Genomic DNA, 12,336 nt, shown 5'->3' on the forward strand with positions numbered 1-12,336 from the left:
GCCTGAGTGTCCGGAGCCTGTGCTCCACAGCGGGGGAGGCCACGGCAGTGGGAGGCCCGTGTACTGCAAAAAAAAAAAAAAAAAAAAAAAATCTTCCAACAAACAAAAGTCCAGGATCAGACGGCTTCACAGGCGAATTCTATCAAACATTTAGAGAAGAGCTAACACCTATCCTTCTCAAACTCTCCCAAAATATAGCAGAGGGAGGAACACTCCCTAACTCATTCTACGAGGCCACCATCACCCTGATATCAAAACCAGACAAAGATGTCACAAAGAGAGAAAACTACAGGCCAATATCACTGAGGAACATAGATGCAAAAATCCTCAACAAAATACTAGCAAACAGAATCCAACAGCACATTAAAAGGATCAAACAACATGATCAAGTGCGGTTTATCCCAGGAATGCAAGGATTCTTCAATATATGCAAATCAATCAATGTGATACACCATATTAAGAAACTGAAGTATAAAAACCATATGATAATCTCAATAGATGCAGGAAAAGCTTTTGACAACATTCAGCACCCATTTAGGATAAAAACTCTCCAGAAAGTGGGCATAGAGGGAAGCTACCTCAACATAATAAAAGCCATATATGACAAACCTACAGCCAACATCATTCTCAATGGTGAAAAACGGAAAGCATTTCCTCTACGATCAGGAACAAGACAAGGTTGCCCACTCTCACCACTATTATTCAACATACTTTTGGAAGTTTTAGCCATTGCAGTCAGAGAAGAAAACAAAATGAAATGAATCCAAATAGGATAAGAAGAAGTAAAGCTGTCACTGTTTACAGATGACATGATACTGTACATAGAAAATCCTAAAGATGCCACCAGAAAACTACTAGAGCTAATCAATGAATTTGGTAAAGTAACAGGATACAAAATGAATGCACAGAAATCTCTTGCATTCCTATACACTAACAACAAAAAACCAGAAAGAGAAATCAAGGAAACACTCCCATTTACCATTGCAACAAAGACATAAAATACCTAGGAATAAACATACCTAAGGAGGCAAAAAACCTGTATGCAGAAAACTACAAGACACTGATGAAAGAAATCAAAGATGATACAAACAGATGGAAAGATATACCATGTTCTTGGATTGGAAGAATCAATATTGTGAAAGTGACTACATTACCAAAAGCAGCTACAGATTCAAAGTAATGCCCATCAAATTATCAGTGGCAATTTTCACAGAACTAGAACAAAAAATTTGACAATTTGTATGGAAACACAAAAGACCTCGAATAGCCAAAACAATATTGAGAAAGAAAAATGGAACAGGAGGAATCAGGCTCCCTGACTTCAGACATACTACAAAGCTATAGTAATCAAGACAGTATGGTACTGGCACAAAAACAGAAATATAGATCAATGGAACAGGACAGAAAGCCCAGAGATAAACCCATGCACATATAGTCACCTTATCTTTGACAAAGGAGGCAAGAATATACAATGTAGAAAAGACAGTCTCTTCAATAAGTGGACCTGGGAAAACTGGACAGCTACATGTAAAAGAATGAAATTAGAACACTCCCTAACACCATACACAAAAATAAACTTCAAATGGATTAAATAAAATATTTCCAAACAAAGCAACTGACAAAGGATTAACCTCCAGAATATACAAACAGCTCATACAGCTCAATATCAAAAAAATGAACAATCCAATCCAAAATGGGCAGAAGACCTAAATAGACATTTCTCCAAAGAAGATATACAGGTTGCCAACAAACACATGAAAGGATGCTCAACATCACTAATCATTAGAGAAATGCAAATCAAAACTACAATGAGGTATTACCTCACTCTGGTCATAATGGCCATCATCAAAAAATGTACAAACAATAAATGCTGGAAAGGGTGTGGAGAAAAGGGAACCCTCCTACACTGTTTGTGGGCATGTAAATTGATACAGCCACTATGGAGAACAGTATGGAGGTTCCTTAAAAAGCTAAAAATAGAACTACCAAATGACCCAGCAATCCCACTACTGGGCACATACCCTGAGAAAATCATAATTCAAAAAGAGTCATGTACCACAATGTTCACTGCAGCACTATTTACAATAGCCAGGACATGGAAGCAACCTAAGTGTCCATTCATAGATGAATGGATAAAGAAGATGTGGCACATATTTACAATGGAATATTACTGAGCCATAAAAAGAAATGAAATTGAGCTATTTGTAGTGAGGTGGATGGACCTAGAGTCTGTCATGCAGAGTGAAGTAACTCAGAAAGAGAAAAACAAATACCGTGTGCTAACACACATATATGGAATCTAAAAAAAAAAAAAAGGTTCTGATGAACCTAGGGGCAGGACAGGAATAAAGATGCAGACGTAGAGCATGGACTTGAGGACATGGGGAGGGGGAAGGGTAAGCTGGGACAAAGTGAGAGAGTAGCACTGACATATACACACTAACAAATGTAAAACAGATAGCTAGTGGGAAGCAGCTGCATAGCACAGGAAGATCAGCTTGGTGCTTTGTGACCACCCAGAAGGGTGGATAAGGAGGGCGCAAAGGAGATGCAAGAGAGAGTGGATATGGAGATATATGTATGCATATAGCTGATTCGCTTTGTTATACAGCAGAAACTAACAGAACATTGTAAAGCAATTATAATCCAATAAAGATGTTAAAAAAATAAAAATAAAACACTGGGCACAAAATGTTTTAAATGGGGAGCAGAATTGGTAATTATAAAGTAAATCCACAACTTACCAATTTGGGCCATAATCTGACAAAGAGCAATCTGTTTCAAATATGTGGATTTCCCACTCATATTTGGTCCTGTTATGATAAAAAAATTACTCCCTTCTGTAATATAGGTGTTGTTGGCAACAGGTTTTTCCACAGATATTTTTTCAAGAATGGGATGCCATCCATGTTTGATTGCTAAAGTATCAGTAAACTCTGGCCGAACTAAAGAGAAAAATGTTTTTGAAAGATTAATATATTTATACTTAAAGATTTTGTGGTATGTACATACTGTTTATACTTCAGTGATTTTACCTGGGTCAATTTGGAACAATATCATTAAGGTATTATTTTATCTCCAATCCTTCTAAATTATAATTGACATAGTCTAATCACATCACAACTTTTATTCATTTCCAGAAAAATCTAAGACTTAGCTCCCTGTCATTGTGCTGGGCTCCAAAAGAGTTCATAACTTTTTCAGATTTGCATAAATTAAAACGAATCAGCCAGCCATTGATAACACTTTTAAAATAACAATTAATTTACAAGTACTCTAAAATTGCACATTTACTTAATCCTTGTCTTAAGCATTATTTCAAATCTGACATACTTAGCTTTCTGAATGAGGTCTGAAAATAGAGTAAAACCAAATAAAAACATAATTTTATGTCCAAAGTTATAGAAATTTTGTGTAAAAAGAAATCTCAGAGGGTAGAGAAAACAGACACAAAAGATTTGTTAATTTATAGCAAGAAACAATGATCAGGTCTGTATAGATCATTTCTGAGGTGAAGAGGTGGGAGGACAAGTAAAAATTAAAGTGCTACATGTTTCTAGATGAAACACATGGATACACTTGAAAGCATTCATTATAAAAGTGAGGCTGATTAGAAATTTTTTTTTTACTATTTTAAAATCATTTTTAACATCAAAAATTCACTATTTATAAGTTTTGAGTTTCAGAATGGTCCCTCTGAAAATGGAGCAATATCAAATATCTTAATAGTTAAGAAAACTACTATTAAAATAGCTGATCTCTAATGTAAGGTTTTAACCCCAAAAGAGACATAAAAGATTGAAAAGTTTTGGCCTATATAATTCCAATTGAAAAATTTAACATTTCCATAAGAAATACAGAAATATCAAAAATGAAAAAATCTTTGTAGAATATCTTTTCCCATCATACAGTCTTTCTTATTTGGGGAAACTTTAAAGTTTCTTGCTGTTTTTTTTTCTTTGTGATTTCTCAATTTCTCAGTAAATAATTTTCTGACTTTTAAAAGAAAATGTAAGGATAATTTCACTTTCTCTATTTTGAGTCTTGGTCTAGGACCATAAGCAAGACATTGTATTTCAGGTAAAAAAATAAAAAAATGTAAACCATTCATAATTGTTATATAAAATTGCTTGAACAGAATACAAATTTCAGTATGCAACGCATTTATCCCAAAGAAAATAACTTACCATAGTCAGAAAGAGTGCAGGCATGAGCAAATGACAGTAGCATATCCAGCATTGACACAGTGTCAGACAGTTTATATAAGCAATGAATATGTTCATAAATCTCACTAAGCAGTTTGCACACTATCCTGAAAGTATATGTTTGGTAAGACAAGTAGTGCCTTTTACAGAGGGACATAAAATGCAATTGTAAAACAATATTAAATTCATTGTCTGAGGTAAAATAACATTCACATTTGAGTTGTACACTACAGGTAAAGTCTATTGTTCTACTGCCTCATTTTAGAGATGAGGAAATTGAAGCTTATACTCAAGGTCACAGTTACTTAGTAGCAAAGAATCCATCTTCTAGTGTGTTAACACCAAGTTTTAAAAATAACTGCTTTTATTAAATATTAATAAAATAAAATTTTATTATTAGAAATATTTTATATAGGTCAAAGCAAGCCCTCGCTATACTTCAACAGATCCCATCTGCTAATAATTTTGTTTTTGCAATGTTAAATTCAACACAAAAGCTATTATGTATTTTCTCTCACCCATTCTCTCTCTCCCTCTCTGTCTCTTCTCACACACACACACACACACACACACATATCCTAACAACATAATTATTTAAGCTTTTATGTGGCAGTTATCATATTGTGACATAATATAAAACATTTTCCCTTACATAGAGAAATATGTTCCCCAGCTTACTGTATCTTATAATCTTTATGGTCTATGCTCTGAAGTTGTTTTGAAAGCCCAACATTTATCTTTATCATCTCAGCTTACCAATGTCCTAGTTCTTATTTCTAGACACATTGCTACCATTTCATGAACAGCAAAAGATTGGCATTATTGTGATATTGTTACGTAAGTACTAAGGCATGTGAATTTGAGGGTTTACATACTAAAGAAAAAGAATAAACCTAATGAAACTTATCTGGGCCCAAGATAAGCCCAGATGTACCAAGTTCTACATCATGGTGGAATATATACTACAAAAGTATCAGTGGTACTACAGGTATTTCAAGCTCATGTCATTATGACATTTCTTAAAACTTTATAAAAAGAATGAATGAAGTACTGCTGAAATGTAGAAATTTGGTTGGGTATCAAACTTTTTCTATAACACAGTATAATGTGTTTGTTTGGTTTGGTTTCATTTGGTTTTGTAATTAAGATTTGCCCTGAATGTTCTGTGAGGCTCAGTGATCCCAATCACAATGACAGACTTTAAAGTTTTAAATGGTTTTCCAGAAAATCGTCTTTCCTTGCTAACATTTGTAACTACAATTTTCCACAACCAGACAAAAAGTCAATTAGTGAAACTTATAATACCTCAAATTAAACCAATTTAATTCAGTATTCAAAAATTTCAAGTGCTCTTACATGTAAGTCATGTGATAGATTTCTCTCAAAGACTCTTGGCATCTTTCATTCATTTTAATTAAATCTGCTGATGTAAAGCTGTAAGAATTTTTCACCTTAGAAATCTGCTAGGAAATTAAAAAATAAATGTCAAGATACATATACACTCTTATGAAATAAAACATACAGATTTAAAACAATAGAAGTATAGGTACTTCGGTTAATCACTTTAATTTTTCAGGTAATAATCTCACAAAAAAAAGTCCCAAATAATGTTTGTGAAAGAGAAAAGGAAGATCACTTCTAAAGTTAAAGCAGAATTTTTTAACCTGGTCCATCTGACATGACTATTTTTACAGGTCTTAAAGTAGCCATGTAGAAATGTTAAAACACTACATCTTATTATGAAGTAATAATATGCATGGTAGATAGTAATCCTCACTCCCTCTCTGATCCCTCCCTGTCTTAGCCCTTGGCCCATATCCAAACCTCAATCTCTAACCCCATTACTAACTCTCAGCCCATTCTTTACTTCATCCATCCCTCATTACTTGGTAATACAATACGTATTTTAAAGACCCGAAGTTGAATGGTTTGTTTTTGTCAAAAGGTACTCCCTGGGGGCAGAGAAAACAAAGATTAGAGTGGGTGAGACTTTCCCAAACTGGTATATTGTGGAGGAGTTAACATGTATATAGAAAAAAATATCACCCTGGCCCAAAGGTTTGGCAATACTGGATTTTAAAAAATCAAGCAAATTTCTCTACTTTAGGACTTTTATTAAACCTTTAATAGGCAGATGTGCATTGAGAAGATAGTACAGTACTTTCCAAACTTCTTTGATCAAAACTTCCTTTTGAACTTTCTTTCTTCATTTTCCTTTTTTTACCCATACCAAGCTCCCAGAACTGTGGGAAACACTGTGTTTGGCATTTCTCTAAAAAAGTCTTCTCAATCGCTTTTCGATTAGTAAAGCTATTAGGTGGGTGGGTAGGAGTAAGAGAAGCAATACACAAAACATTCAGAAATTTGTCATGTAATACTCAAGAAGTGCCTGAAAATATGTAAATGCAATTCTGTAAAATCAGAAACAATAATTTCCTAACCAAAACTCTAGAATGAACCTTAATAAACTCTGAAGGAAGCTGATCATTGGGTAGGGCTGTACAATCTGTAGTCATCTGAATGAAAAATCCTCGAGTAGAGCTAAAACTTGTCCTTAAAGGAAGACTGTATTTTTCTGCAAGCTGCGATATCATTCCTAGTGACCAGAAACAAGAAAAACAAAAACAAAGAAATTTTAGTGAGAAAAATTACTCTTCATGTTTAAAAAAATCGTATAACTTTTTCTTGTTATTTTATATATAAGTAGGAAGGTCTTGTTACCTTTTATTTTTAATTTGAAGTATAGTTGTTTTACAACATTACATTTATTTCATGTGTGCAACACAGTGATCCAGTGGGATTTTTTTGCACATTATATTCCATTATAGGTTATTAAAAGATATTGAATATAATTCCCTGTGTTATATAGTAAATCCTTATCACTTATCTATTTTATGTATAGTAGTTTGTATCTGTTAATTCCATAGTCCTAATTTGTCCCTCCCTCCCTCTCTCCTGTGGTAACCATGAATTTGTTTTCTATGTCTGTGAGTCTGTTCCCATTTTGTATACAGGTTCATTTGTATTTTTATTTTTTTCAACTTTGAAGGCAGGAAAGATTTTTTTAATGACATTTAATACAAGAGACCCATTGTCTACTCCTGGATATCTCTGTGTCTCCTAAGAGAAGACACGTGTGAGTCCAATTAAAACTCAATTTAAGGGCCTCCCTGGTGGCGCAGTGGTTGAGAGTCCGCCTGCCGATGCAGGGGATACGGGTTCGTGCCCCGGTCTGGGAGGATCCCATATGCCGCGGAGCGGCTGGGCCCGTGAGCCATGGCCGCTGGGCCTGCGCATCCGGAGCCTGTGCTCCGCAACGGGAGAGGCCACAACAGTGAGAGGCCCGCATACCGCAAAAAAAGAAAAAAAAAAAAAACTCAATTTAAGCCACTAACTTGTGCTCGCAACTGTGTCATTCATCTGTGTTTGCCCCACCGCAGTGTCGAGCCCACTGCTCTGTTCAGTGCTGGTTGGTGTTCTACCAATGTCTGCCAATTTAATAAATGACTGAATAAACAAAAAAGTGAATGAGAAAAACTTAAGAGCCTTAGCCAGGTTCTCCTTCTGATCATTTAGATGGTGCTTACTTCCAAATTAACTGAGAAGGACCTGGTGCTAGAATAAAAATAAATAGCTTACTAATAAGTAAAAAAGTTTTAAAAACTTAAAAAAGTAAAAAGTAAAAAAATAGTTTTTTTTTAAAAAAGGCCAATAAAAACAAAACCAGAAAATCAAAGAAATGATAGAAGGTTCCACTTTCAGCTAGGATATTAAAAAGTCACAAAAAAACCATCAGTGCCACTGTAACCATGAGGAAACAATAAATTTAGAAATCTTCTGTCATAAAAGATATTGAAAGAGATCCGGACACAAGTCTAAATGAACAGAATTCCAAAGAGAGACAAGCCCTAGATGACTGGGCGTGAGTAAGTGGAAGGCAGTTGCTGTTGGTAAAGAAACTCTTCTGGGATGAGGAGGAATGAGCCACACTTCAACCAGCCAGGCCTGGCTGCTTGGCAGATTGGAAAACAGAGAGACAGCCAGCTCTCGCTTTAGCCCATTCTCCCTCCCAATACTTTTTTAAATTAATTTTTATTGTAGTACAGTTGCTTTACAATGTTGTGTAAGTTTCTACTGTACAGCAAAATGAATCAGCTATACATATACATATATCCCCTTTTTTGGACTTCCTTCCCATTTAGGTCACCACAGTGCATTAAGTAGAGTTCCCTGTGCTACACAGTATGTTCTCATTAATTATCTATTTTACATATAGTATCAATAGTGTATATGTGTCAATCCCAATCTCCTAATCATCCCACCACCCCCACTCTCCCTCTTGGTATCCCTACATTTGTTCTCTACATCAGTGTCTCTATTTCTGCTTTGCAAATAAAATCATCTATACCATTTTTCTAGATTCTACATATATGTGTTAATATACAATATTTGTTTCTCTCTTTCTGACTTACTCCACTCTAGGTCCACCCACATCTCTACAAATGACCCAACTTTGTTCCTTTTTATGGTTGAGTAATATTCCATTGTATATATGTACCACACCTTCTTTATCCATTCCTCTGTTGATGGACATTTCGGTTGTTTCCATGTCTTTGCTATTGTAAATAGTGCTGCAGTGAACACTGGGGTGCATGTGTCTTTTTGAATTATTGTTTTCTCTGGGTATATGCCCTGTAGTGGGATTGCTGGGTCATACGGTAGCTCTATTTTTAGTTTTTTAAGGAACAGCCACACTGTTTTCCACAGTGGCTGTATCAATTTACATTCCCACCAACAGTGCAAGAGGGTTCCCTTTTCTCCACACCCTCTCCAGCATTTATTGTTTATAGATTTTTTGGTGATGGCCATTCTGACCTGTGTGAGGTGATCTCATTGTAGTTTTGATTCACATTTCTCTAATCGTTAGTGATGCTGAGCATCTTTTCATGTGCCTCTTGGCCATCTGTATGTCTTCCTGGAGAAATGTCTGTTTAGGCCTTCTGCCCATTTTTTGTTTGGGTTGTTTGTTTCTTTGATATTGAGCTGCATGAGCTGCTTGTATATTTTGGAGATTAATCCTTTGTCAGTTGCTTCATTTGCAAATGTTTTCTCCCATTCTGAGGGTTGTCTTTTCATCTTGTTTATTGTTTCCTTTGCTATGCAAAGGCTTTTAAGTTTCATCAGGTCCCATTTGTTTTTGTTTTTATTTTCATTACTCTAGGAGGTGAGTCAAAAAAGATCTTGCTGTGATTTATGTCAAAGAGTGTTCTGCCTATGTTTTCCTGTAAGAGTTTTATAGTGTCTGGCCTTACATTTAGGTCTTTAATCCATTTTGAGTTCAATGATTAACTCTTATCAATTCTTCCTTCAACTTCTGCATCTCTCTCTTCTCATATACACCCTAAATAATGCTTTGTTAACTTGTAATAGCTTAAAATAGTTCCTCTTTCCATTGCTCCACTCAAATTCACTCAACATATCTTCTTGATCAATTTCATTCCATAGAGCAAAAACATCTCAGTGCCTCTTCATTCTCCTTGGGAAAAATCTCCAATCTGGCGTTCGAAAACTAAATTCTGATCCCCAGTCTACATTTCTGACCTTATCTCTTAGTAGTTCTGTAAGGAAATGCCTTATACCATCCTAACAAATTTCCTCACTCATCCCTTAAGGTTTCCTCAGGACATTATGCTTCAGTATGTACCACTGCCAGAGGGCAGAATTCCTTTTAGGCTATTCTACTAAAAATATTCCCATCCTCAAAGCCTCCATACCCAGTCACACTCTGACCCCTCTGACCTACTATTTTTTTCTTCATGTATCTTAAATCCATGTGAAATTATGTACTATATGATTGATATACTTTATATATCAATATGGATATACATATATGTGTATATATATATATATATACACATACATATGTGTGTATATTTCTTTATTATCTGTTTCTACTACTATTATAGCTCCATGAGGACAGGGACTTTGTTCTGTTTACTATGTATTCCCAGTACTTAGGACAGTGTCTATATTAACTAGGAGATTAGTAAACTCACAAAATGAATTACTGTACTAGCTGAAATGCTACCTCTTCTAGACAAAAATGATATCTCTTCCTCCAATGAAACCCTTTAGCACTGAGACAGTATTTTTCATGCAATTTATACTCAACATTGTATGAAGGTAAACTACTCTCCTAGCCTTCATGTAATCCTATATTTAAATTTGAAGGAACTCTAAATTTAAGTTTGTAGAAAAGAAGGGACACATTATAACACTTTGAGATCTTTTTTTTTTTTTTAAGGCTCCTTAAATGATAATATCTGTTAACATTATCTGTTAGTTGTTTTGGTAACAAAAAATAAATTTAAAATATGCATCGTTAATATAATCAGCAAAAAAGCACAACATGTCCTAAAACAGTTCGTTTTATTTCTAAAAAACAGAATAAATATGTTCAAGTAATTACATTACCTGCTATGTCATCTACAATCTCTGTATATGTTCTTCTGGCTATGTCAAGAAATTCATTTATGTTAGACCTCACTGCATAGCACTTCTGAGTCCTCATGTTCAGGCATCCTTTCATGTATCTTGCATCATCATTAATTACTGTTTTAATCTTGTCAAGTATGATTACAAACCTAAAAAAGAACATTATAGGCAATAAGTCAAACAGTTATGTTAATTGATAATTTGAATAACAGTTAATGATAGCAAATAACATATTTTCTTAAAATTTTTGTTGAAAATTATTTTGCAAATAAACAATATATATAAAATTACATAAATTAGGACTGTGATTACATCAATTGTAAACTATTTTGTCAGTCATAACTACTCTCCTAAAATAACATGAGACCACCAAGAACAATCCTACAACTGATGATAAACAGATCTCCCAAATTACACATACTAACTGTGTCTGTGAATATAAAATATATCCTTGAAGCACTTTATAAAAATTCTGGCTTCATGCTCATTGACTCAATAAAAATTTACTTATATCATGTAGCAATCACTGTGTTAGGTGCAGGGATTCAAAGAAGGATTAACATATGGTCCTTGCCCTCAGTTGGTGCAAGGGAGATTAAGCATACTATGAGACAGTATAACAGGAACCTTTCAATTATCAATATCTAAGTGCAGTGATCATGCAGACCAGGAGTCTGGTAACACCTATTTTCCTAACCTTTTATTTTACAGTATTCTGTTTTGTATTTATCTGTAATAAGTCAGTTTTATTAACCTCATTTTGTGACCTCATATAAGGTGTGAATCTTGAATCAATAAAATAACAGTTTTTAAGTATCACAAGCCTTTTTGTTCAAGAACCAAGGTGCCACTGCTAAAAGCAATACTAAAATTAAACTGTAATTAGATCTTATTCCGTATTCATATAGACTATATTTTGGTTACATTAAGTCCTTCATGGTTTAACACAAAAGAATAATATATTTTTATATTTGCAAGTCTTTCCATGGAGAATAGTAAAAAGAAAAAGAAATATTAAAATTTTGTATGATTTCAATTTTCTTTTTTTTTTTTTTTTGTGGTACGTGGGCCTCTCACTGCTGTGGCCTCTCCCGGTGCAGAGCACAGGCTCCGGACGTGCAGGCTCAGCGGCCATGGCCCATGGGCCTAGCCGCTCCACAGCATGTGGGATCCTCCCGGACCAGGGCACGAACCCGTGTCCCCTGCATCAGCAGGCAGACTCTCAACCACTGCGCCACCAGGGAAGCCCCTGATTTCAATTTTTAATGCTATTCTAATTGTCCATTAACACAAACCCTCAATGTGCTGTTACCCTATTTATTTGTATTTATAAAATGTAATATATAAATACATTTTTAATGAACAGTTTAAAATTTCTGTTAACCAAAGCTCAAGTAATTGTTCTATAGAATACAATTAGAGTTCTTAAAATCAGTTATGATCAGGAAGAAAGAAATAATCTGCTGTTTTGTTAACAGTTGAATGACAAAGACCTCTTATCTTCCAAGGAACCATAGTAAGCTCTTAATAAAGGTGTGTTACAGTTCTTCAGAGTAATCTATTAAAGAATAAAGAAAAAGATAGTTAAGGATAATAAATTATGACATTATTCAAACAAAGCATTTTAGACTTGTTT

At 34.6% G+C, this 12,336-nt stretch overlaps 1 protein-coding gene across 2 annotated transcripts in view; it reads right to left on the reverse strand.

Annotated features, from left to right (window-relative positions):
* Positions 1-12,336, reverse strand: part of MSH4 (mutS homolog 4) — a gene marked incomplete at its 5' end in the record, with an annotated part of 93,200 nt that overhangs the window by 19,203 nt on the left and 61,661 nt on the right. For both annotated transcript variants that reach the window (XM_081225770.1, XM_081225769.1), the window contains 6 exons: positions 2,745-2,945; positions 4,188-4,312; positions 5,562-5,665; positions 6,665-6,801; positions 10,680-10,849; positions 12,194-12,258. In XM_081225770.1, the coding sequence (XP_081081896.1) occupies positions 2,745-2,945; positions 4,188-4,312; positions 5,562-5,665; positions 6,665-6,801; positions 10,680-10,849; positions 12,194-12,258 (802 nt within the window). The remainder of the gene's footprint in view (positions 1-2,744; positions 2,946-4,187; positions 4,313-5,561; positions 5,666-6,664; positions 6,802-10,679; positions 10,850-12,193; positions 12,259-12,336) is intronic.

This window comes from Mesoplodon bidens (assembly GCF_964165515.1).
Source record: "Mesoplodon bidens genome assembly, chromosome: 2".
Classification (NCBI taxonomy): Eukaryota; Metazoa; Chordata; class Mammalia; order Artiodactyla; family Ziphiidae; genus Mesoplodon; species Mesoplodon bidens.